The sequence below is a fragment of the Falco cherrug genome, chromosome 14 (genome assembly GCF_023634085.1).
Source record: "Falco cherrug isolate bFalChe1 chromosome 14, bFalChe1.pri, whole genome shotgun sequence".
NCBI classification, from domain to species: Eukaryota; Metazoa; Chordata; class Aves; order Falconiformes; family Falconidae; genus Falco; species Falco cherrug.
Window position 1 is genome coordinate 5,928,073 of NC_073710.1, and position 27,620 is coordinate 5,955,692.

General features: G+C 39.0%; 1 protein-coding gene across 5 annotated transcripts in view; it reads left to right on the top strand.

Moving 5' to 3' along the window:
* The window catches only part of TOX3 (TOX high mobility group box family member 3), a 106,536-nt gene extending 81,981 nt beyond the window's left edge, over positions 1–24,555 (top strand). For 3 of the 5 annotated variants that reach the window (XM_027813235.2, XM_005444598.4, XM_055726837.1), the window contains 5 exons: positions 2,731–2,985; positions 17,287–17,556; positions 18,916–19,143; positions 20,432–20,512; positions 22,694–24,555. In XM_027813235.2, the coding sequence (XP_027669036.1) occupies positions 2,731–2,985; positions 17,287–17,556; positions 18,916–19,143; positions 20,432–20,512; positions 22,694–23,431 (1,572 nt within the window). In that variant the 3' untranslated portion in view covers positions 23,432–24,555. The remainder of the gene's footprint in view (positions 1–2,730; positions 2,986–17,286; positions 17,557–18,915; positions 19,144–20,431; positions 20,513–22,693) is intronic. The other 2 variants (XM_055726839.1, XM_055726838.1) reach the window with 1 other exon arrangement.
* The last annotated feature ends 3,065 nt before the right edge of the window (positions 24,556–27,620 follow it).

Genomic DNA, 27,620 nt, shown 5'->3' on the forward strand with positions numbered 1-27,620 from the left:
TTGGCTGTTATATGTTGATACAACAGTTCTCCAGATTTGCATTTTTATCAAAAGGAACAAATGTTTTAAACATTTCAGTACAGATGGCATTTAAACATGCACACATTTTTTTTTTTTAAATGTGTAAGATATTAACTTTTCAAATATTTATAACTTTGAAAAATGTGATTGTTAATATAAATCCCACAAATGTTATACCATCTTTTGGTCATAACAGCACCTTTCTGCAATCCCAAATTGCATAGTATTCAGGCTCTTTTTACAGACTGAATAGCCCAGTGATTTGGATTTAAGACTACTTCACTCTGGGGCTTGCTTTCTTCTTAGATTACATCTATTTTATCTTCAGTCTTAGGTCCCTTATATGTTTTTACAAAAAGATATATACATGTTTGGATAAGTTATATTGTGAGAATTAAATTCACATTTAAAAAAATGTGAAGGTTTCCATCAGTTTACTCTCCCTTTTGTAGCAAGCTGTAAGTATGAAGACAAATGCTACTTTTCTAAGTAAAATATTGTATTATTATCTAGCTGTGTTATATATTTATACAGCTGTCCTAGAGTTATTCTGTTAGATGGGGAAAAAAAGACCCAGTTCTTATAATTACTACTATCTCATGAATATGTCAAGTAAAGAGAGGTTCAAATGTACTATAATAATACTGATTTCAGTGAACCCTTTTGCTTGAACAAGGAATAAAAATATGATTAAGTGTTAGCGTTCGCATTAAAGCGTGAACCTAACTTTACAATTACTGCATTACAATGTATTTAATTACAGTGTTTTTACATTAACATGAATGCAGCTTTCTCGCTGTGATTTTGGGCCTGAGCGCTGCTAAACTAGAAACCCATTTTATTCCAGTAAATAATGCCTTAAGAGTGTAATCCTAGAGCACATTCAGGCTTAGAAACCACACGTTTGCTTTATGTTTTCTGTCTCTATGTCATGATTACTATGACCCATTTTAAAGCACCTTAAATATTTATTGAAATAATATTTCAAGTGTTAATTACAGTGGTAATGAAAACAGCCAAATGCCACATATCAAGAATGAGTGTTTATCCGTATTGTTAATGTGATATGTTAGATTTCATTAAGCAGTAATGGGGTAGCAAATGAGTCACAAATTACAGTTGCATCTGTTACTAGACCACATTAGTGCCAAAATAACTGCAAATGCAGCCATAGGGTTACGTTCATTAGCCAACCACTTCTCCTGGCCAATCCATCCTTTGTGTTTGTGAACTACGGGGTCCACAGGAAGAAAAATTCACACCTTTTGTAATATAGCAGCGGGGAAGTCAAACGTCTCCCTAATCCAGGCCCAGCTTTCCCATCCAGAATTAAGTTACAGTCTTGCAGTTGGAGCAAGATAGGGAGGGTTTCGGCAGACTCGGAGGGTGCTGCAGACTGCAGCAATCTGGGACCTCATCATTTCTGGTGTGAGACCAATAATGACAGCTGACAGGTTCTATATGCAAGCAAAGGTTTTTCTTGTGTTTCAGTTTCCATCTTCTCTCAAGCGGTTATTAATTTATATCATCATTAACAGTTTGAAGGATGACAATTTGCAGCAGTTAATGAGATCTTTCACTGAACTTATCATTTTTAAATTAACTGGCATTAAGTCACTCTTTCAAACAATGTAAATAATACATAAAACAATTCCGCCCCCCCCCCCCCCCAGCCCCCAACTTGAATCCTGAACTAACGCAAACAAACAAATCTCAGAGCAGCCTTGCATGTCCAGAACAAGACAAGGGTGCCTATTTTAGGACTGCCAACTGCCCAATTTGATCAAAACGGTTCTGATTTGGGTACCTTTAAAATGGCCTAATTTCAAGCACTGTATTTCTATTATTAAGTAGCAGTGGACCTGAAATAATATATGAAAGTTCATTTAACTCGCAAGAAATTTGAATAAGCATAGCTCATTTGTTTCCCAAAGAAAAGTCAGCAATGTTGAAGCCAGATACAGACTCTACTTGAATAAAGATTATCTTTGACAGGCACATGCACACGTACAAACACGCACAAACCCTGAAGATAACTGGCAGTAAATGTTTTGCTCAAGGCATCTTAACAGGTGTTTAGTTCATAACAAACCTACTGTTCAAACAAAGCTGGCTTGCTTCAGAAAGCACTGGAAGCTGCTGTAATCACCCTCACTCTTTCATACGTGTCTCTGCTCCAAATTACAAGCCTCGTTTAAAAGGGTGCATTGTACTTTTGGGATGGAAACGAAAAGAAATGAAGACCAGAATTACTATATTTCATGTTTATTAGTGGATAAAAAGGAAACAAAAGATGTGAAATGGTCAGTGCTGAATTAATGGGTGTGTGTGTGCGGGCGTTACAAAATTGTCAGTATTTTATGAAGCATGAGAGTAATGTAAGCTGTTTGTGCTCTTTTACGAACATATCAATAAACTGGCAATTTGTTATACAGCCAAATCCAATGTAGCTGATATTCAGACTAACAACAGACAGATGTTGCTAATTAAGTACACATTAAAAAACTGTTAATACTGATACTCCATTAAAACCATATGATAATGAGACTTAAATCTTTAATCAGAATGATCCACAAACCTCTTCAGCATACACAAAAATTTTGTGGCGTATAGAGTTTGCATTTGGGAAAGGTTTGGACCTCGGGTCCGGAGGTCGTTGCCGAGAGCGGTGTGCCCTAACGTGGTTTGCCTTGTCCTGTCCTTTTCTAGCAGACGTTCCATACGCCAAGCCTTGGGGACGAGGAGTTCGAAATCCCACCCATTACCCCCCCGCCCGAGTCAGACCCTGCACTGGGGATGGCAGATATACTGCTGCCCTTTCAGGGCCTTGGTGACCAGCTGCCTGTACAAGGAAATGAATTTACACCTCAGTTTCCCCCCCAGAGCTTGGATCTTCCCTCTATTACAATATCCCGAAATCTCGTGGAGCAAGACGGTGTCATCCACAGCAATGGATTGCATATGGTAGGTCCGGTTCTTTGTGTGATTCTGTTGCCTAATACTGTCTGTCAAAGCAGAGTAATGTAGATTTGTGTCATCTCTAGTTTTAATTGACCTCTCAGAAGGTCTGTATTATTTCTTGGTGTTGTAGCCTGACTAAGCATTTGCTAATGTTCTGTGTTGTGTGCAGATGTATTCTGTATGAATGATGACACGTGTTGTCAGTGTTACACAGCAAACAATGATCTGCTATTATTCAGTTCCCTAAGGCAGTTGGCAAATGGTGAAGGGTTTGGGATTGGTGGATTCGGGAAGATAAACATGGCTGTTAATGTACGGTGCAATGTTATACGGTCTGTTAACAGATCTCTTGTGAAGAAGCAGACAGGCTTTATAAACAAAGATTTTTAATTTTGGGAATGGACTTGGAAGCCCATGTCCATTGGCAGCATCTGCGTCCCAAGTGCTGCTGAAGTTCAAAAATGTGTTGCACAGTTGACACTGGCACCAAGAGTTGAAAGACCATTGTGTTGGCTAGGGTGAACGACAGCACTGAGAAGAAATTGCTTGTGTGTATTTCAACTCTTGGACCCACATGTGAAAGCCATCAGGGTATTTTGGAAGTGCAGGGTTGAGAGTAGCTCAGAAAAAGTGCCAGAAACAGTATGCCAGCAGTAAAAAAACCACGTATTTCCCTATATTCTGTATATTCTATGGGCTAAATCTTTATAAGTGGTAATTTATTTATTTATTTATTTTAAATTAAACTCATAATAGAAGCGATAGGGATGTATTACCTTGACAATACTCAGAAATACCAGGCAATAAGAAAACTTTGTTCTGTCCATTGCTGTTGTTGACCATAGAGGCTGGGGCAGGTTGGGCTATTTCTGAGCCCTCTGGAAAGGGGAGGGATGATCAGGATGTGGGGAAGGGCTGAGTGCCGGCGACAGTTAGGCTAATTCCAGTGATCATTCCTGTTAATTAGAACAATCAAAGCCAAGGCCTTACGGAGTCTTCTCCAGAATCCATACAGGCTGTGTGGCTGTGATCTCGGTGGGAGGCTATACAGTGCAGTTTCCGCTTTCATGTTGTGTTTCCCTTTCAGCTTTGGGGGATCTCCCTGCTTGGGTTTCTCAAAGATTTGTGCAGTAATGTTCGTACTCGCAGTGATGAGACACAGCTGTGAGTCAGTTTATCATACTTAGCATTTTAAACTCGGTGGTTACAATTAGAATTAGTTTCTGTATTGCATATTGAAGACAGAGTGAATGTTTAGCTTGAACAGATTTTTTACGCTGACTATTTTTTTCTGATTAGCTGTTTTATATTGGACCTTTTTCTAAACTTGGTGTAGTGAAAATGGAGATTTACTGCAGGACAGTAATAAAGGTCATCGTGTTGTCATGTTATAATTTCATATAAATCTTTTTTTTTTCTTTTTTATTATTCTGGCAAGTGAAAATTAATTAAAGATTTACAAATCAACATGCAGCAAATATGAATTCTGCAGGCTCCTGGCTTTGCTGCAAATTTTAATATACCTTGGAGGTCACAAAGTGTAGCTAGCACTAATACAGAATTAAGTACAAACTGCTCACTACTGAGGAGGTACAGAATTCAGTAATTCCATAGGTACAAAGCAGACACTGCCTAAAAAGAAGCCTTGGAGGATATGGTACTTCTTTTCGGATCCCATTTTGCATGGGATTTTGTATGCACTGGACACGTTGGGTGAATATTAAAGAAAGATCAGAGTTAAAAAAAAACAAACATAAGAGCCAGGAATGTTGTGCCCCAAAACTAAAGTAATGGAGTGTGTACATATAGGCTGGATCAGTGTTGTGTTACATGTGTGACAATCCCCTCAGTGTTATCAAGCAGTTTGTAACCTAGCCCAGTTTTGTCTTTTAATTTTGCATCCTTTCACCAAATGTGATTCTTTGATGATGCTGCCACCCCAGCAGTGCCAGCCAGAAGAGGCATTCTCTCACCTCTTCTTGCTCTGGATGAGAGGCATTACATCTTTTCCTTTTTTTCTGGACTGTGCAATGTACAAATTAATGGCATCTTTTACACTGACTTTGGTGGTAAGAATTTCTTCCCGTATAGGCCAAAGAGAAGATCTAGAGAAACTCACGACTTCTTATCCCAGTAGTCCAGTGGTATTTTCTAGGGTGATTGCCAGCTCAGAGCTGTGGGCTGGGAACTTGTGTGTAGTTTTGCTGCAGAGAATTGATGAGGAATAGTGTGATTTGATACAGGGGAGCCATACAGGGAGGTTCGTGTGTCACTCTTCCTCACAGCTGCTTGATTTGTTTTATACTGTGAGATGGAGCGGCCCCTGCTATTGTATTTTTACTCAGTAGCCTTGTTCTCTTCCACTCATAAATGCTGGGTAGCTTCAGGAAGTCAAAAAACATTAGCAGAGGGTCCTTGCGTAGGTTTCCCCTAACTCACATAGCTCTCTAGTACTCAAATTTTCCAGCAGTTAATCTGTATTTCAAAAATAGAAAATGAAAACATTCTATCATATTTTATGTGAAAAACGTGCACTTTATTAAACTGGTAAATATTTATTAATAATATTAGAATTCATCTTTAAATTAGACGTTTCATGAATTACCTTGCCTTGGAGCTATAAAAACTTTATTGCAGCAATAAAAAAATGTAAAGGAGGCATTTTGACTATGAAATTTCATTTCATGGTCAATTGAATTTACTATATCTGAAAGAACTAAAGATGGGGTTGTAAAATAATTACGATGTTCGTATACACTTACAGAACAATGTTCTTATCCAGCGATACAAGGATAGTCTTATTTAAAGGCTTTATTAATAGTGTATTGCTAATCACTAAAGCTTCTTTAGCTGAATACAAACTTAAATTCTTTTAATATGAACTGCGTTGAGTTTATTGGTTATCTTGTGAAGCATTAGAGAGCTTTACTGTAAGCAATATTTAATTTGGATGAATATAGTCCTACTCTGTTGAAAAGTCCAGTAGAAGAATTTCACCTTGAAGAAATGTCATGAGATTTTAAATCACAAATGTTGAAGAAATGAAATGGGCTTGGACAGAATTATGATTAATACTGTGTGTCTTTGGCTTTTTTCTATGTACTACCTGACATGTTCACCTATAAACTTGAATGCAGAATCGCTGGAGGCATGGTTAAAAATAGGTTATGTCAAGGTTTTCCTATGTCTCCCTTAGGGTATGGAGTTGGCTAGCTACCTCGTAATACTTCTGCAAGGATCTCACATATTTCCCACAGGAAGGCCAAAAAACCCTCCCACCAAACAAAATACCCAAAACCCACAAAAACCCCCAAAAGGAATAATTCTCTTTTTAACACGTTCTTTGTATATTATTATAGTGAAAAAATCATTCACGGTGCAAGAAAGATATTTATTCTCAGCATAAGTGTGGCCTAGCAATTATTAAAAGATCATATTGATGAGTTAACAATTAGTCATACTATTAAGATATACATACTATGGAAAGAGTGACAATTTGCCACTATGCTGATTAACTTCATTATTATTGGCAACAAACACAACACATTCATCTTGCTTAAACACATTTGTCTCCATTCAAAAACAGACAACAGCAGCAAAAAGAGGAGAGAAAATGGAGGCAGTTAGAGTAATTTTAAGATTTTAGTAATATGCAAATGAAATCCTGATGTTCAGAAATGAGTCACTGAAAAATGGAGTGTTGATGTACATTTGACTTCAAAGAACACATGGATTTACATGATGCAAATATTATCCCCATAAATACTTGAATGTAAATAAGTAGAAATCAACAGCGGTATCCTCATTAAAAATCAACCGCCAATATTTTATATTAATGCTCTCTTTTCTGTTGAGCTGCCCATAGAAAAATTATTTTAATCTGCAAACTGTGGCAATTCTATAAAACTACAACTTGTGCTCCTGAGGGTTCCTTTTTTTAACACCTCTCTCTAATCTGCCCAGCCTGCTGAGTAGCATTGACATCAGTAGTACATCAATTTCAGAAAGTGGATTATTTTTACTAGACAGCTATTGTGACATATTGGGTCAGTCATAAATGAAAGATATTCATGCAAGCATGCAATACTTGTAATGAAGTCTCACTCTGACCTTCTGTATGATTGATTCTGTAATTTAGTTTTCTCAGGCAGTGCCTGAAATGAAATGAAATCATGTTGAACAAGTTTTGAATACCCACAGTGCACCAGGAGAAGAAAAATCTGCAGCCCCAGAGGCTTGAGAGAGAGCAGCTGAACGATTTATCTCCATGCTATTATAGCCTTTGCCAGCATTCAACGTTTCTTTTTTTTCTTTTTTTTTTTTTTTTTTTTTCTTATTTGGCTTAAGTACTTAATTCTGCAGGTAGCTGTAAATGGGAAAATAAAATGCTGTTCAGATTTAAAATGACAGGACAGGAGTATGTGCAGGGGACTGATAAAATATCTTGAATAGAACTGACCTTTCATGTAGCTGAAAGTTACTGGGGGATTCATCCTCATAATTACCATATAGATTATTTTTATTTCTTTCCTGCAATGAAACATTTCAGAGAGCAGTAGTGCTGATTGAATGAAAATTGAACTTGTTAACATTCTTTTCAGCTTAGCCTGTTGTACATAACAGAAGGTTAGCTTTGATGAATTTCAAAATTCTCTTTCTGATATCTAAGAAACAGACAGTAAAATAATTGTCTCTTTTCAGTCTGATTTTTTTCTTTTATTCAAAAAAGTACAGATGTTACAAAAACAGACTGATAATTTTACATATATTGCTCCCTATATTACTTATGCCGCTAGAGGAAATGTGTTTCCTATTTGATGAAGATTTGAGCCTGTTTATATTTTATAATTGTTACAGTGCTGTCACTGCATTCAGGATTCTATGCAGATAAGGCTAATTCATAGTGGAATATGCTCATCTTTAATTACATTACTACTTAGGAGTGGCATTGTGCTCAAAGGCGTGATGGTGACTATTGCTTTTATTTCAAGAAGAGACTTCTGAAATAAATGGCTCGATGTGGCTTTAGAGAGCTGAGTTACAAATTTGAGCTTATTAAGGCTGCATTCAACAGAAATATTAATGTTTCAGAACAGTGGTGCCTTTTACTTAAAGGTCTACATTTTTTTTAGTAATTTAAATTCCCAAATTACTAATTAACTTTAAATGATTAGATTAACAGAAGGTTGCAAGAATGAAAGCTGGAAAAGTTGCTTTAAAATTTGCAAAAGACGGTTAATTCACTACTCACCTGACTGCATCCCTCTAATTTATATGTTTAATTTTCCTTTACAAAGAAACTTATTTGTAAATCTCTCTTTTAATACCCAGTCTGTAATCTCCTATCTAGAGAGAATGCAGTAGGTTTTCAATTAATACAATGTTATAACAACATTGTTTAATGTGTTGCAGATGAAACAGTTATTTCATGGGTCATTAATGTGTTTAACGCCTGGAACGGTCTATTAAAACAAGCCCTTGTTATTGTTATGAACATGTTTATTGTCATCTTTAATACAAAACATACAAGTAATTCTGGAAGGTTATAATTATTCATTTATAGGAGTAGCAACTAGTTGTGCTAGAAAGAGAGATTATTTTCAGAGTTTTCCTATTTCTGATTTTTCTTTGATTACTTCAGCAGATTACTAAATTCAAGGTTTAAATCAACAGTGGCAGTCTGGCCTGTGTTGGACTTTCCCAGCAGGAATGGTGGCTGTTATCACCACTATTTTTAATAATTTGTGGTACCAAGAAAAATTAATCTCAAAATTAAGTCATACCAAACGGAACGATGCTCTGGTGGCTCAGATCCGTGACATTTGGCTCTATACAGAACCTTTCAAGTGGTGGCGGACGCTTTATAAAATTAGACATTTAGGACTCAGTTGGGATTTTGCAGCTGCGGCGCCACTGCCAGCGCAGCCCTGATGCTGGTTCCTGCCCACAGGTCTGTGCTCTCTGCTTTGCTGATTAACTTTTAAGTCTTTACAGTCATCTTTTTTTTTTTTTTTTTATGGGTGAATAGTTAAATATTATTTTACGTCTCATGTCATGGTTGCACATTTTTTAGTTACCTTTCAGAGAGTGTCTGTGCACAGCTCACGGGGCATCGGGGGAAGGTGGGTGATGGGCTGTAAATCCTGGAGGCAACAGACAGCAGTGGCTACTGCGCAGAAGCTCCATGCTACGACTTTAACATGGTGTGAAGATGGTGCTAGCCTGATGATGCACTAAATAATAGGGTTTGAATAGGTTTTCATGTCCTCAGTGACACTGTTATACTTGGTGTGGATAATATAGTCACTTCTCTGAGGGACATGCTCTTCCTTCCTTCCTCATCAATACAGGCATAATGGGCCATCTGTTAATGAGTCATTATGGTTGGAAAAGGAAATGTGTTCTGGTGTTCTCCTCAAAACCAGGCAACTTATAGTAACCACAAGAAAGGACATGTCAGTAGGAAACGAAGTGGCAGCAGTTGCCAAGGACACCTATCTGAATAGCAGGTACTGCTGGTACTAAAAAAAACCATTTAATTAAAAAATTCTGCAAGTAGGTTGTTACCTATCAAGGTACATGAGGGACTCCCGCACAGAAGAAGAGAAACACAGTAACATTGGCAGAACAGTCTGGGGAAAAAAAAAGACTGTGACTATTTTATATTAATAGTGCCTAAATCAAGATCTATCAGCTCCAGAAAACACATTGAGGTGCCATATGAATATGTGGAAAATTATATACCCCACGGGGAACGCTGTCAGCAATTGGAGCAGAAGCTGAATCTCCGATATCCCTCAGAACAGAGCTCAGAAGGAATGCGGACATATATGACTGTGGACACCAGCTCAGCTTAAGCCTGGGCCATGGGTTTAAGCTATTCTGCCTCCTGAGTTTAAACTCTAGAATCGGGTGCTGCTGTCTGAAGCCAGCCAAATGAGGCAGATGCAGCAGCTGGTCTGGAGATGTTGTACCAGCCCAAGGGCTTTGTTGGGTCCAGGCACCCTTGTCCTTGGGTCACTGGAAAATTTCCTTTGAAATTCCTGCCATTCTCTGCTGTGACCACCTATGTGTCCTCATGGATGGCTTACTATTACGCAGCTTCCACTTCAAGTTCTCAAGCTATGAAGAAATGCTCAGTCTCTACAGAGTTTTAAATTATTTTGTGTTGTCACGTAGATGGATAAAAAAAACCCAAACAACTGGCTCTGGTAATACAAAAGATAGCGAGACAGTGAGATCTACTTTTCTGATTTGCTTTAAAAAACAGCAACAAAGAAACCCCAAAGTCCCCCAAACCCAAAGGAAAAATATACACCACCACCCCCCAAACATAGTTACCAACACTTGTAACAATTTTTAAACAAACAAATGCCATGTAACCCCCAAGTCTGTCTGCCCCAATTCCTTGCACAATTTCTGTTACCTTTGATAATGTTTGTTAGTTGTCATGCTTCCTTGCAGCCTCTCCCCACGTTGCTTACTGCATAATCAGGACCTTTGAAGTCTGCCTTTGATTTTGTAGCTGAAACACCTGAAGTTGCAGAGGTTGTAACAAAACTGCTAACAGCATTTATCTGACATTCTGGGACTTCACTTTAACTCTCCAGGGTTTGTTTGCAGTGTGCCATCACTGTTTGCATACAGCAGACCTAAGCTTGTACTGCTAATTTGGAGAGAAGCTCCCCATGCCAACAGACTCATCAGATCAGAGCCGAGATCTGTGATCTGAGTCACACATGTATTGTGATCATGCTGTTGGGTACCTTGTCCAAAAGGAGTGTGATTCAATATGCTTTAAAGTATGGTAGATGTTTGGGGAGAAGAGAGTGGAGAATCTGTTTTTAAATGCCTCTACGAAATGGTGTAAAAATTATACTATAAAGAAGCTGTGAATTAGGTGATGCTAAAGCATCAGTACCAGCTGCTGTGGATGGGTGGAGGGTCATCTGAAGCCCATGGTGCCGGTCATCTGCAGGAGCAGAAGGACTCAAGAGCAACCGAGGCACCCAAGTAGGATTGCCCCTTCCACCCATGCTGGGGACTCTGTGAGGAACCTGCTGGGTCACAGGAAGGTAAATGAGTAAAAACAAAGTTCCCAAAGAGCAAACACTCTGTGCTAGGATTGTGTGGCCTCTTGGGGAAGAATTATAAGTGTTCCAGAGAAAAGTCTTTGTCCCTTGGTTTATTAGTTGTGTGATTTTGGCCTGGCTGTGTACTTTCAGTATTTCTTCACCATGTAGTGAGATGTTTTGTTAGAGACAGCTGGGCATGAACAAACAGTACCACCAAAGGCCACAGAGCAGCATTGCGGTGGAGCCTAGGCCTGGCCTGGCAGGTGCCCGTGTTGGTTGGCCACTGTTCCTTGGCACCATCTTGCTTGGAATCACATATCTGAGGTGGTGCTGTGCCTAATCCCCGAATGTGATTCCCTAGAAGAAATGGCTTTAACTGGTGACTCGGTGCTCCCACAGGACCCTTATCGGCCTGGATGAGGCCAGGCTGCCTGCTCTGAGGGAGCCGCGCCAGCGGGGGAGGCTGAGGGACACTGTCCATGCCAGGTGGCACAGCCAGCGTGGTTGTGGGTCAGACCCCAAAGAAAAGCAGGGGACTGTAAATCAGAAAGATTCCAATAAAACATGTTAAACTAACTCAGAGGTTGCAGCTGTATAGGAAAGTTCTGTCACATAGCAGGAGGTTAATTTCTGGAGACATCCGAGATCACCAGAACAGGAGGAGATGGCTGCTCGGTTTTGAGGTCTAAATCAGTGGGCCCTCACGTTTGTTGTTTCTGGTTGAGTTTTTGGTCAGGTTTTTGTTGGGTTTTTTCCCCTCTTCATGTCCCTTCTGTGGCTGCTCTCTATTAGAGCATATAACAGTAAATTCTGATTAATCTTTTTTTCTTTCTGATTAGAAAAGAGTAGTTTCTGATGTAGTGGGATGGGGTAGGGAAGCACACAAACCAAGAAATTGCGTATTCTTCATGTTCCTCAGGCAGCAGAACGTGGGTAAGCCTCCTGTCTCCAACTGATCTTTAAGATCTAGCTGCAGACATATTTTTTTTTTTTCCTGAACTGACATGTACTGTTTGTTGTAGCCTTTATTTGGGAATTAAATTAGGTAAGGTTTGCTTTTCTACAGAGACGCAAAGCAAAACATGGGAGTTTTCTCATTGCCAGAGAAAAGGAGCTGCTGCTTGTAGTGGATCTTCTGGTAACTGTGGTTTGACAGGTCTATTAGTGATGGCACTATCTGTGAGGGGGAGAGGAAGGACACTTCTTCAGTGGTGGCAGCACCAAGTGCAACTGTTTTGTATTCTGTTAAGTAAGGATTTAATCTCTGACAGAGAAAAGCATCCTGTTGGTTTGATTTGTTTTGATTGGCAGTGAATTCCAATCTTGTAAAAATTTAGATTAATGGATTCTTTTATCTATACTTGTGGAGAAAAAGAGTATTGAGGATTTCTTCTAGAGATATGCTGACTTGCCCAAAAGTAAAGGGAGTAATTTACAGACAGGGACAACTGAGGATTTCACTCTTTGCGTTGCAGTGCATTTATATCCTTTAAAATATTACATCAGCTCATGGTGCATTGACAGTGACGAATTCCTAAGGCAATGGAATATATAATGTTTGAAGTTAACTTCTGAAGCCGGGGCACAGTGAGCATAACCATAAACGTTGGGTTCTGCGTAGTTATTTTTGTTGGCAGCTTTCTCACTTCCCTTAAAGTAGCTGCTGTGGTATGGGGTCAGAGTCCAGCCCTACGTCCTCCTGTAGGCGCTTCCATGGGCTCAGTCCTGACATGGCTACAAAGAGTCTTACTGGAGGTGTTGCCTGTGTAAGTGATTGAAGGCTGTAGACATTGATTTTAATCAAGACTTCAGTATTACTCAGAATGTTCTAAAGGGTAATTTCCCAGTTACATTTTTAAATATCATGTTGAATATTGCTAGACATGAAAATTGTATCAGGGTAGAAATCCAGGATAAAACTACTGTATGTAAATGATCCTCAAAGTGCAGAGTAAGTGGAAATTAGGGCATCTCTCGATTTAACAGCTGGATACATTTATCTGTCAAAATAAATACTGGCTGTATTATTAGCTGTATTAACTACTGGATGCTTAATGAGTTGATAACAGAAGAACGAACTATCTTTTACTACCTTAATTTTTCCCTTAGTACTCAATGGTATGTTTTCCTTTCGCTGGCTCAGGTACAGTCATTGTTGAAAACACCTTTGATAATACAATATAAATTAAAACATGGGAGTTCACACATTCCTTTTTTGTTTAAGTCTCATTGCTCTGTTGTTTGCTCTCCAGTGGCTTTTGAGGAATGGATATTTTATCAATTTTTGAGAAGTTACACTTTTACAAATCACAGTAAAACAAGTTATGTATTTGGCATATACCATGAGAGATGTATCCTTTGGCAATATGACTAAACATGATTTCTTCAGCATGACTATCTAAATAGATTAGAATAGTTGAGAGTAGGATAGTGTGATGGACAGATATCCTTATGGTTCCTTTGAGGTGGCCTTCTATGCATCAAATGTAGAATGTCTTTGTAATGTGTGCTATTGGAGCTGTGCAAGAGGGTGGTGACAGAAAGCCAATGTGCTTAGGTACAGTCACCCTAATGTTGTTTAGAGAAGGAGGAAACATTTTGGACCAGGTTTTGCTTTTTTTTTAATCGACGTGTATAATTGAAGAGACCAGAGAGGTGGCTGGCATTCCCCTCGGTAACTGTCTCTATAGCTTAGGGTTTTTTGTAGCCTTGACTTAGGATAACAGTAGAGAGATCTGAGATAAAGTCATTTCAGTCTGCAGAGGAATCACACAAGTTATTTATCTTTTTTGGTTTTCCGTTTCACACGTTATGTCCTTGTTTGATTGTCATGCTGTGTAAACCAGTGGTTGAATTTTGCCTGACGTGTTAAAACCACCAAGTTTTGCCTAGCTTCAATCCAAGACTGTAAAGCAGATCAGGCTCAATCAAAAGTTGATTCTGTCTGCTTGAGAAGTTCATGAATTTTTGTCAGAACTAATCTGTCATTTTTGCATAATGTTATGAAAATGCTGAACGCTTATAATACTCCTGTATCACACTTACTTCTGGTTAAGTCTATGTAAAAAAGCTTGTGATATTCTCTAAAATTTTCATAGTATTCTCAGTGGATTATTTTGAATACATGAGCTTTTCAATTTTCATGTAGTAATGTAATTAGGATGTCATGTGGATGTTTTAGTGCACTTGTATTTCCATGCATGCTTCTGATATAAGATAATTTTCGTTGTTAAACATTTATTTGATAAAAATTTTGTGCATAATGACATGCTACTGCTCCTTTTTGTTCACTCTTGGTCTTTGTAGTATAAGGGGAAAAATAAGAGTTAAGAGAATTGAAGGAAATTTTGATTTTAGATTCTTCCTTAGAAGACTTTGTTTGCTCAGGAGCTATATACAAATGCTGTGGACTTTAATGTTGCTATTGACTAGCTTCTCTAGTGTCTTGCTACTTGCCAAACCACTGTACAAATATAAAAAATTATTTATACTTCCTTGTCTGAAAGCTCTTCTGTAGGTACCGTAGGTTGTTGAGGCCCACAACACTGTACCACAAAGTAAAAAAATGAAATTCCCATTCCTTTCTGTGTGATTTTTTTTTTAAAGTGTTGATTAGGCATATAACTTAATTTCAAAGTCCAGAAAGTACGTTGTTTGTTGTTGTTATATGTGCATATGATGTAAAGTATAAGAGATAGGAAATGATACAAAGTATTTTCCTTTATATAATATGTCTTAACTGTTAGGCACTAGATAGCCAGTTACCGTTTCCACATCTAGCTTTTACTGAAGTTTTTAAGATGAAAAAAAAAGCTTATAAAATTAAGAAAATATACAGAAAAGAAAAATTGGAATTAAATAAGTGGACATAAAACACACAAGCATCAGATAGTGTCAGAAAAAGGGACAGTTAAGAATTCATGGGCTTGTGTATAAAATTAGATTCTGGGTCAGTGCAAGTCAAGAGAATTTAGTCTCAATAAAATCATAGATGCAACTGAAATGACAAGACTTGGCGTAAATGGTTTGTAACCCATGTCATCACATTTTGTTGCCTGGTGTAAAGGCCAGAAAGGCCTGTATTGTGTGACCATAAAGAGAGAACAAAAGCTAGCCTTTTAGGTGTAGAACACTTCCAAGAAAGTACTGTCTGCAAAATAACAAAGAAAGTTAATTTCTGAGAGAAGGCCATTCTGATGATCTGCACCTTTGCTTTACCAGCAGCGTATTTCTTCGTGCAGTAAAGTAATGTCTATAAACTAAAATGAATGGAGTAATATGCAGAAATTGATATCCTTTTACAAAAGACTTTGAATGACTTCCAGATGCCGCTGCCAATACAAGTCACAATCAAAATGACCCTGTAGTTAACAGTAGTAAATTTTCACAGAAAGGTGCCCTGAAGCAAATGGGTATTTCAGCCGGTAAGTCTGATGTTTTGATCTTTCTATATCAAGTGCACCACTTTTGGCACATGCCTTCAACTCTAAGGAACTACACTCCTTTATTGGAAAACATTAGAAGAATTTAAGAAGTAGGAAAAGCAGTGTGGTGCAGTATGGATCATGAGCCAAGCTGGCAACGGCTTGGAATGCACGGGGAAAATAAGGGTGAGACTTAGTGTATAGGATCTAGATCACGAGCTTGTGGGGTTTACTTCATCTGTATTGCATCCAGGTGCCATGCTACATGTACTTTTATGCTAAGAAGGATTTATTTTTTTCTGTACAGGCTTCGGCAGAAAGACACGCAAGTGCCCAAATCAGAATTAATATGATTTATTGCTATAGGGAAGCAGTGTGCTGCAGCACTTGTATGTGAGATGGATGAGGCAGGCTGTGCGTCTCCTCTAACACACGTATAGCTGCTTTGTATGGCTGCACTTGTCCCGTCCAAGAAAAGGCTTCCAGGAGCACAGACCCCACTGCCTCTGTTGAGGGAAGAGTGGTACAAAGTAAGAGGAAAGTCACTTGGGCTAAACTTACCTCCATGGTGACACAGATTTTAGAAAACGCGTTTGGGCTTATCCACACTTAATAAGAGAGCACTGGGAAGGTCGGATTCCTTTGTGGAAGTCCAGTGGACTGTATGCTGGGCTCCCAGAATCGCTGTTTTGTTCTGTCATTTCATTAAGGATCATTGCACCTGCTACTAATTGCAATGTAGGTTATTAATAATGAAAGAGTTTTCAAAATCTAATTTATTTCTCATGTTTCTGTCTGTTCAAACAATGGCTGTAGATTAATCAGTTTGCTGAATCAATTTGTGAGCTATTTATTCTCTTCACTTACTGTTTTAAAAAGCTTGTTTTCTGTTTAAATGTTCCTTCTTTGTGTATTGATCCATGTGTGGTTAAAAATAAGAAAACTGAGTTGTTCATAGGCAGATTTCAGTTGACTTTACCTTCAGGGTCTGGCTTCTTTTTATTTACAAACACAGTAAGTGGTGTGCAGAGGTAGAAGATGACATAGTTTGTGCCCTCGAGAAAGAGTAGAAACAAACCATGCAAGCACTTGAGTTTCTGAGACGTGAGGTACAAGAAAAATGAAGCTGGTGATTGGTACATAGCTTACTGCGCCCACCCGTATTTGATTGTTGGATTAAATATGTAGGTTTGTGTGATACTTGCAAACAAGGATTTTTAAGAGTGATCGGGATTACTTGAGCGGTTCTCCAGTGTGCTGCAGTGGCTGCATGCAAGACCTGGCAGGGCAGTGTTCTTTGTTTAAAACAACTTTAAAATCCCATTCGGACAGGATTGGTTTATACCTACTACTGTTAGTAGTAACAGCTAAGAATAATTGAACGTCAGAAAATAAGAAAGAAGATTTTTCTCTCTATATATATATCCCCACCCCACCCCCCGCCCCGGTGTTGTTTACTTCTGGCATTTGACAGCAGCTTGTGTCTTCTCAGTTGCAGTGTTTTCCCTGTACCATCAGGCAGGCTGTTTCCCTGTTGTTTATGTGGGTATTTCACACCACATCAAGAGGACAAATGTTTAAAAATGGGGAAATGCTATTTTTTATTCCACAAACCTTCCCCACCGAAGAAGTGAAGTCTAAGTCTGGGGCAAGTACAGTAACTGTTGCTGCATTTAATTTATTAAAAAGAAATGAAACAAACTGCAAGTTGATGGTGTCAGTTCTGTAAGCCGGTGCAAATAACTTGATGTGCTAATGTTGTATGGCAACTGCTAATGACTAAATAATGTTTCCATCTCTTTTAGGATCAGCCTCACACACAAGTTGCCCAGTATCGCCAGGATCACTCTCTGATTATGAGATCTATTGTCCATATGACTGACGCTGCTCATTCGGGAATGCTGCCTCCCTCTCAGCTAACCACCATTAACCAGTCTCAGCTAAGTGCGCAGCTGGGGCTAAATTTAGGAGGCACTAATTTGCCACACACTTCTCCCTCCCCTCCTGCAAGTAAATCAGCCACTCCTTCCCCATCCAGCTCTATAAATGAAGAAGATGCAGATGAATCGAATAGAGTAAGTCACTCCATGTGCTGCAGTGAGTAAGCTTCACATGTCTATGTGCGATGTTTTCAGAAGTGTGGTGGTAGCATCTCAGCTGCAGTGGGGTCATATAAAATACAAATGTTACAGTATAGTGGAAAGTGATTCATTTGCTGTGTAGCTGCTTTACTGAAGAAGTTTCCATAATACCTCCATACTAATAAACTTAAGAATACACATATATATTTGGTCTAGTACACTCATAATTCATTTCAGATTTTATAGATACGGTGAATCTCTTTACTTGACAACTTTGGACAGTTTTGTCATTTGGGTATTCTCTGGAGTCATATAAAACATAGATGCATTTAGAGAGAAATAAAATAAGCTTTCTTCTGAATGAAAACTTAGTTAATTTACATTTTGCTTTCAATAAATCTGTTATAAAAGGAAAATTTTATCAACAAAGCATGAATGTTATTATAGCAGTATATTTAAGGGGCCTAATTTAGACCGCTCCATGAAAGGTTTTCTCATTAAGGTAATGGAAATTGTGCATATGGAAAGATCAGGGTACAGGAGCCTCAAAATATCAAAGTATGATGACTATCATAGGGGTGCATTTAGAGCCGCTTTACCCCCTTGTTGCAGTGACCTGTGCGTAGCTCAATGAAAGAAGGTGCAGGACACATGGCACACATGGGGACAAGTCACCTGCGGTCCTGGCGTGCTGCTCTGGGGGTTCCCCATCCCAGAGGCAGGAGTGGGGCATGGGGCAGGGCTGGTGCCTGGCGCCACGGAGCCTCCAGCTGCAGGCATCCGTCCCTGCCCTGGGAGCGGCAGAGTGGGGTGGTGGGCACGGTGGGCGCTTGCTGCGGGTGGATAGAAGCTGCAGAGCTGGTAATGCTTTTTGCCTGAAAGGTGGGCTTGTTAACCCCCTGACCCATGTCGAAGTTGACCATCATATCTGGGAATCAGGAAATGCCTCTGAGCTCTTGTCTTTTGAGTCACCACTGCTGAAATTACATCTTAATGGAAAAACATAGATTGCCTATTCAAAATATACTATAGATTAAATCTTAATTTTTTAAAATACAAATTGGCATTGGGGTGTACTTTTTCAGGTCAGGCTCATAGGATTTGACTCTCCGAGCCACGGTTACAATGAGTAGTACCTATTCATGCATTTAGTTCTGGTAGATCCGACGAGATTAGGCTGAGACTAAGTACTAGCAGGTAGGAGAAAGGCTTGCACAACAGGACTCGCCAGAATATTGCCTACCCAGTAGCTTTATCCATATATTATTAACCCAGACTGTCAATAACTTTTTGGAATTAATCTGACTTTTTTTCATGCTTATATTGACTGTTCTTGTTATTACTGTTTCTTAGGCTACTGGAGAAAAAAGAGCCGCCCCAGATTCTGGCAAGAAGCCCAAGACTCCAAAGAAGAAGAAAAAGAAAGATCCCAATGAGCCACAAAAGCCAGTGTCAGCGTACGCCCTTTTCTTCAGGGATACACAAGCTGCGATTAAAGGGCAGAACCCAAATGCTACGTTCGGAGACGTTTCAAAAATAGTGGCATCTATGTGGGACAGTTTAGGAGAAGAACAGAAACAGGTAAAAAATTGATCGCGGGTTGTCTCACAAGAGGTGACATCGTAATCCTCGTAAAAAATTCCTCCTGCCTCTGCTCGGAGTGGACCATGACATTTTCTAGTGTAGGCTCGATAGAGCTCCACTGATTTTTAAGCTTGCTGAAGCCCCGGCATCTAAAAAAGCATTTTGTTATAGGAGCCAGTAGGTAGCTAAATGGCTGTGTTTGTCTTTAAATTTTAAAGGGCAGTTTGTAAAAAAGCACAGGTGATACTGTCCTAGAGTCCTGTTAAGACCATCTTTTGATGATTCCTATTTCAAAGCTCTTGTTTCCTATTAATCAGAAGTTAGAAGAGAAAAGGGGAAGGTACGGCACATTAACCATTTTCCTTTGATCTGCCTTATGAATTTGTTACAAAGCGTGTTGATTTCCAACCTTTGAAGCCAATCCTCTGTGCCTCATTACAATGTTGTGTGTGAAATGTTATCTCCAACTCAAACTGGGTACAGAGTGATGAGTTTTGTTCTTCCTTGAGGGTTATTCTTCTTTCTATACACATGTAACTCCAACACATGGATTGAAGGGGGAAAAAAAATTAAAAAAAATATCCTTTGAGGCTGTTTGCCTGTTGATACGCAGCACAGCTCCCAGTAAGCTTCTTAGTTGTTCGTGAAACAGATTTGGAAACATTTAATCTGATCTAATAGACAGTGGTGGACATGTTTTAAAGGTGAACTTTAAATTTACTGATGATGAAAAATGCCGATTAATACATTTCTGCCTAGCTGTTCTTGTTTAACTCCATGGGGGTCTTTCATACTGTCTTTGGGGAAAGTGAATTCTCCAAGCTCTAGGAAGCACTTTTTCTAAAGGTATAAAGATATTTTTTTTTAATGCATAGTTCTAATATTTAAAAAGCAATATTGCATAAGCACTTTTTGCTATTTATGCTGCTGCAGATACCTTTTCAGCATCTGAAATACTTAGTGTTCTAATACCCCTGTTACTTACAGTCATTAAAATATATTTTCCTGGAGAAGTAAAGTATGCATAGGTAGTCTGCTCTAGCAAGTTTCTTATTCACGATAAATCAACAGAAATTGTGGTGCAAGTCCAGCAAGTAGACCTGAAAGTCTGTAACCACCTGCAAGAATATTTAGATCTTTCACGGAAGAAAAAGCACATCTAAGAGTAGTGTGTTTTCAGGTTTCTTGGTCTGTGTTTTTTATTTCTTTGCAAGTGATTTTGACAACATTCTGGCAAAAAGGCCTTAATAATTGAAGCTGGTGAAATTATGGTCTTTTTTAATAGGTGTATAAAAGAAAAACTGAAGCCGCCAAAAAAGAATACCTAAAGGCACTTGCTGCCTATAGAGCAAGCCTTGTTTCTAAGGTAAGCCTAATAATGCCTTCAGTGTAATGCAAGTTCACTTTTGGCAATGGTGTTTACATTGTTAAATTTCGGGGGGAGGTGTTACTCAAAATAAAAGTAGAATCCTAGGATTTCTGTGATATGGCTGTAGAAGATGTGCTGCTGCTTGAACAACCCTGCTTAGTCTCTGCAAAGAAAATTTCATCTCTCTAATGGTACAGTTATGATTACCAAACAATAACTTGGTAAACGTGCATCTTCCTGTATCTATGGAGGCAAAATAACACACTTAGCTACAAAAGTGAAATTTAGTCATGAAGGATGTACTGCCCTTTTGCCATTAACATTTGCAAGCTATTCACAGAGTTTTGTTTTTTTTTCAAATGCTCCTTCTCGAAAGACAGACTTGCTTTGCGTGGAGCTGGAGAGCAGTTATTGTCCGACAAAGCTTAAGCATTTCTTGCAGGTGAGGGGGGAAAAAACCCCACGTGGTGGCTCTGAATTTGGAGAGTACTTACAAATGGACTAGCTGGCAGTGAGCCACATGGAGTATTTTAACAGACCTCGAGTTAAAATAAAACTTGTGAAGAAAACAAAGCTCTGCTGTCTTATTTGAGAATTTACCTTCTTAACTGGCAGTGCTACACTGGTTGTAGACCTGTTGCATTTGAATACTACAGATCGAAATAAGCTTATAGGCATCTAAGATATGGGTAAAAATTAATTGAGGTAGTTATTTCTCTAATAACATTTCATAAAGATCCATTACAAAAGTATCTTTGATCTCAAGAAAGCAACAGAAGAAGGTGATGTTATCTAACTCTTGAGAGTATTTGTTTTTATGTACAACTGCAGAGCATTAGTAAATCACACAGATATTTGTGTATTTTAATTAATGATTAAAAATACAACAGCCAAAATTACACACATGCATTCTTGGAAGCTGGAAGATTTCTTCTTCTATGGAGAAGCTGCATGTTTTCTCTTGTCTGTAGGACTTAGATAATATTCTCAAAGCCTTTAGTATCAGTGCTATGTTCAATGACAGCTAGAACTGACAAATTCCATTCCCTCAAAGGTGTTTAGAATTCCAAGTTTCCTTTTCAAAAACATCAGAAATCATGTTTTCTCCCCAAATCTTTGGGACCTGGACAGCCGAGTAACTTGTGGGAAATCACACTCCTAACTCCAGTATCCACCTCATCTGCTCTAACTTAAGACATCCTTGCTGTAGCTTTTTCACCTGAGGTAGCTGCTGAGAGTAGGGGTGGAGTAGGCACTTCTGCAGCACAATTCGACACGTACTAAGGTAAATGTCTAAAACATGTAAGCTAATTGTGCTGAAGAGACTTTTTCTCTCCATTGTCTTTATATTGGTGTTCTAAGCAACTGTTCTGCGTGTTGTGTACGATACAGATGTGTAAAACTATGAAAGAATCCTACCTTTGAGGCCTAATTATATCTCATTTAAGCATACATAACATTTTAAGATATACTGGCTAAAACTATGCCTTCAAAGGCACCAGAGCACTCATTTATTGCCACAGGTCTCTCTGGACTGTGGTTTTCCCACAGGTGTGTCTCATCGGTGAGCTCCAGGGCACTGGAAGCAGGCAGGATTCCCTAAGCAGTCACCCCTCTGGTGCCGCTGTGCCCCTTCCAGGGGACTCAGCTGGGTGCCTTGACAGTGTTCTCCTGGATGTCTGTCTAAGGTACCTTGGTTCAATACCTTGGATGCGAAGAACGGCAACACCCAAATTTAAAAAGTTTGAGAAGTTTTGTTGTTTGCATGCTCCTCTTACGTTATGGTAACTGGCATGGGGGGAAATGCTTCTGCTCAGATCGGTCTCCTAAAGGACAGGCTTCTTTCGAAAACATATAAATATAGAAGGTGTTGAGCCCTTTTTAGCTCTTTTAGCCACAGAATGTGTATGACTTCTGTGACTTTCTGGTGTTGAACGAGGGCACAAGTTAGGTTTTTTGTCCAGGTAAGAACTGGAGGTACCGTGTACACAGCCAGAAGAAGAGGTGGTATAGTACATCAGTGGATCAGTGATCTTTATCAGACTGCCGATTGATCTTTTCTGATAGAAAACAAAAGATAACAAAGTCTCCCTGAGTAGCTGTGACTTTCATTTCCATGTAAACAGTAACAATGTTTTTTTTCTGTTGAAAGACAATTAATTTCTTTTCCAAACACAGGCTGCTGCAGAGTCTGCTGAGGCCCAGACAATTCGTTCTGTTCAGCAAACATTGGCATCCACAAATTTGTCTTCCTCCCTCATTCTGAATACTTCTCTTTCTCAACACGCAACAGTATCGGCATCTCCTCAAACTCTTCAACAGTCCCTTCCTAGAGCGATTGCTCCAAAGCCTTTAACCATGAGACTGCCAATGAATCAGATTGTAGCTTCTGTTACCGTTGCACCGAATATGCCAACAAACATTGCAGCTCCGTTGATAAGCTCGATGGGAACAAACATGGTGGCAACGCCATCTCCATCTCAAGTCAGTCCCTCAATGCAAAGCCAGCAGCACCAGATACAGCAGCTGCAGCAGCAACAGATGCAGCAGATGCAACAGCAGCAACTACATCAGCATCAAATGCATCAGCAAATACAGCAACAGATGCAACAGCAGCATTTTCAGCACCACATGCAACAGCATTTGCAGCAGCAGCAGCATCTCCAGCAGCAAATTAATCAACAGCAAATGCAACAGCAACTGCAGCATATACAGCTTCAGCAAATGCAGCAGCAGCAAATGCAGCATATGCAACACCAGTCACAGCCTTCTCCTCAGCAGCATTCTCCGGTAGCCTCTCAGATCACTTCTCCCATCCCTGCCATTGGGAGCCCTCAGCCAGCACCTCAGCAGCACCAGTCACAAATACAGTCTCAGACACAGACTCAAGTACTATCGCAGGTCAGTATTTTCTGAAGATAAATGATCTTGCAACATGGCTTTGTGTTGATGGAGGGGGTAGGGGTAAACCATATTTGGCTGAAAACTGTAAATTGTTGATGGTAGTTATGCAGGGATGCATAACAGATCAAACGATCCTCTAAAGTGTCTATTAGATAGGCAATAAAGAACTACAATGTAGCTGTGTATCATCTTTTAGCTGACTATAAATCATTTGGTTTCAAAAAAAAAAAAAAAAAGCTGTGCTCTTTTTCATGTGATGCCTTTTTAATTTATTTAAGCTTTACCTACAATATGTGAATCAAATGGCCTAATAAATACCTGGACCTTATGACTGCAAAATGGCCTTTCAGAGTTACACGATATATAACCCTTCTTTCTCTAAAAGTGAATAGTGCACTTCAAGGCAGTATGAACTCATGAAGCCCTTAAAGCACAGTTGTAACTACCTGTAAAATGATGATTGGATTTCATACAATCATACTTGTATGACGTGAGTTAGTTGATGGCATTTTTTGTCATGAAAAAATAGAGTAAAACAGATTTTTGCCAAAGCTCTTAATTTTTTTTTTCTCTCCTAAATGTCTTCAGAGAAACAAATGCAAGTAACTGAACTTCAATGTTTGACCCAACCTTTCACTTCATTTCTCCAAATAAACCTACCATAGTTTGTAAGAAAATATATATTGACATTTACCCTCTTATGTTAATTCCAATTACAGAACAAATGTGAATATTATATTCTGTGTCGAAGTGATGAGTTTCAGATTTAATACACTGTATTTTTAAAAGGGAAATGCACTTAAATAAAACTGTTATTACGGAAAGCTGAGATGAAAAATACAAGAGTTTTTAATACGCTCTAAAACCAGTAGAATATTTAAATGAAACTCCACAACTGAATAATCAATGTAAATATTTTCTTTAAAAGTTGTAAGTTTTCATATCATGTGTTGTAAAGTTTTCATAAATGAGGCTTTAATGTAAACACTGGTAACATGAATTATTAATTGCTACATTGCTTATTGTGTTTTTATGCTGTTTTATACTTTTTTATGAGTTATGATAGCAGCAATTAAGTTGTTTGTATTTTGCTTATCTAAAATAAATGCTTTTATCTTGCTATAGAATAAACACATTTCAGTAAAACTGATGAGCCACCAGTCTTTGGTAGAAAAAACAGAAATGTCTCCTTAATGCAAACCCTTGCTTGGAAAAGTTCCTTAACTTTTTGGATTTTCATCAAATGTGCTGGGTAAACAGGTACCGCTCGGAACCGAGAGTGTGATTAGCTCTGGGATCCATCCAGACACGGTGCTGAAGAGTCGCGTGCAACTTCTCTGAGTTTTCTGTGGCTTCCGAGGGGGGAAGCAGGCGCTGAGTGACGGTGTGTTCCTGGTACCCTGTGCTGCATTTAGCTGCAGGAGCAGGAGAGCCAACCTGTCCCGCAGCGGTAGTGCTCAGAGATGCAAGTAAGCACAAATGACTGTGGTTTTCTTTGTATCCCTGAGCTTCGGATGTACAGGCAGCTACTGCCGTGGGCTTCCCGTCTGTAAGGCCCCAGCTCTGGCTCGGGCTGGTCCTGAGGTTCTGGCTCACTTTTATTTTGTCATAAAAGTAGGACATGGTAGAGAGGGGATGGAGAGGGCACGTATTTCATATGAAGGATCTGGAAACATTCGCGTCCAATGTGCCGTCAGGTTATTAGTGCTGTTGATGTATTTTTACTCTGGACAGAGAGGAGAAATCCTTTTATTTTCTTCTTTCTATTCATGCAATATCTGTGCTGTGAGTGCAGTCTGACCACTATCCCCAGTTGTCTGGCATGATTAATTACAGCATCTGTCCTGTCAGAAGCTATAATGAAGAGGTCTTGATAAAAATTGCAAATTACCACTGGCAACAATCTTAAACTGCTTATGATAAAATGAAAATTAAAAACAGCAAGTGTCAAACCTGAGCAGAATCCTAATCCTGTTTGAGGTGATGTCCGTGGCTACCACGCTTAGACCACAACCCAAAAATAATGGAATATAGATCCCCAAAAAGTTGCAGCCAGACTGGAGAGAAGAGGTGCTACACTGTGTGAGTTTATTAATAATGAATTCAGCTTTCAATATTTCATCGTCCTCAGGTACTCTGTTTATTATGTACAAATATTGAACAGCAAGAGATTCTAATTATAAATTTATAGTTTTCTTGGAGCAGAAAAAAAAATTATGTACGAATTGAAGCTTTTCATAATAGGTGTTGGTTGACGGCTACCCATGCTCCTAATAGCCTTAGTATGATATCTAATAATGTCTGGGACAGAGGATGTTTATTCCAAGTGTGAGGAAGCCTCCCTGCATCAGAGATGGCGTGGCAAAGGCTGGCGGAGAGAGATTCTCGTGTGTGTCGGTTTTAGCCAATGTTACATAACAAAGGGAACCATTTTATAGTCGTTTTGAAACCTTTAGACAAATGTCTTCAGAAATAATTGCTAAACTGCATGTGACAGTAATTGTGTATTAGTTCTATAATTGTCATTTTGAAGACCTATGAAGTATCGTTGGAAAAATGTCACTAGTGATAAGAGTTAATTACAACTGAAGTCTGTTTTCAACTATTTGCAGCGAGAAGCAGGTGTTATTACACTCATTAAATGGTTTCATAAATCCTGGGTTTTATCACATTTGATTAAGAGCTGCTGAACTACTGATGTTCAATTCCAGGAAAAATAGTTTTAATTACCGCAGCTAAAAAAAATTAATCATCAAGCGGGACTGTACATTTTAAATATCAAAATTTGAATCTTGAAAAACTGGAGCGTCTCCCTGCTTGCCTCAAAATTATATTTTACATTACCCACGACAGCATATTGCAGAACATCTTGTGTTTCAAACTGTGCAAGTTGGCGTTCGTATTCCCTCAGCCTAAGTGAATAACTTTGCTATCATAGGTCATAAATAAAACTGTTAATTTAAATCGCTTAATATGCAATTTATACAGGAAGAATGCAGAGCCGTCTGATTCCAGCGTCGTGCACGGTTTAAAGAATGTTTTCCTTCATATCATTTACAAGCACTTAACTGCTCCCTTCTTTTCCCAAGGTTTCAGATGCTTTATCACCCCGGTTAACCACATTCTACTTTCACATTAACCCAGGTTGACACATGATGAAAGAACATAAGGAGGTTTAATTTTTAGCTGACACAGGGTCATTAGTTTCTAACTTGGAGAACAAAGCCTTTAAATACCTCTATGCAACATAATCTCAATTTTATATTATCACCTGACCATTGTGGTTTGCAGGACAGATGGATTAAATATCTCAAGTTTAACCAGAAGTCTTGCGGTGACTCTTTTCAGTGGGGATTGGCTGTTTGAATGGCTCCTTTTCCATTTCTCACTTCATGGAGTATTTTGCAGCACTGGACTTCATTCTAACCTTTCCCTCCCCCCTTTGTTTGGCTTTTGTTTTGCAACAGCTGTTATTATCGTTTTTGGTCAGCTGTGATTGCTGGAGGCAAAATAGGACCAGATGGTGTTTTGCTATGCATGAATGGCGAGTTAGAGGAGTTTAGATTGAATAGGCCAAGTTTGAATGGTGTCTATGCACCACCTGCCCTCTTCAGCAGCAGCATACACATCATAGGAGCATGATCTGTCTCAGACCTACTAGAATTGGATGGGAATGGAGAGAGCCTCGTTGGATTTTCTCCATATTTATTGATCTTCCATGCACTAACAGCATAATGCAGTACACAGTCAATTTGAGTTAATTGGATATGACACAGCATGTACGTGTAATCTATCACTGTAGTCTCCTGGTACACTTTAGGTTTTGCTGCCACAAGAACACGCAGTATTAGCCTGCATTAATAAGCTAAGTGGATGGAAGGAAAACAGGATCATTGTAGGGCTTGATTTAACAAAATATACTGTAGTTTTAAAATGATACCCTGGCAACTGCCAGAGATGCAGTTAAATATGAATGTTTCGGATTTGATAGACCGGACTGAGTGTTTTGGCACGGAACAAAATATACCTCATTCCCGTACTTTTCTGAGAGGCTTGCCAGTAAAATTTAAATGAGCAGTTGACTAAAAGTAGGGAGCAGCGTCAGTAGGGATGAGTCGGTGCCGCTCCAAAAGGGGCACGTGTTTATGTGGAGGAATCTGTGTCTTTCTGATTACTGGCCCCTAAACCACAAGCATTAAAA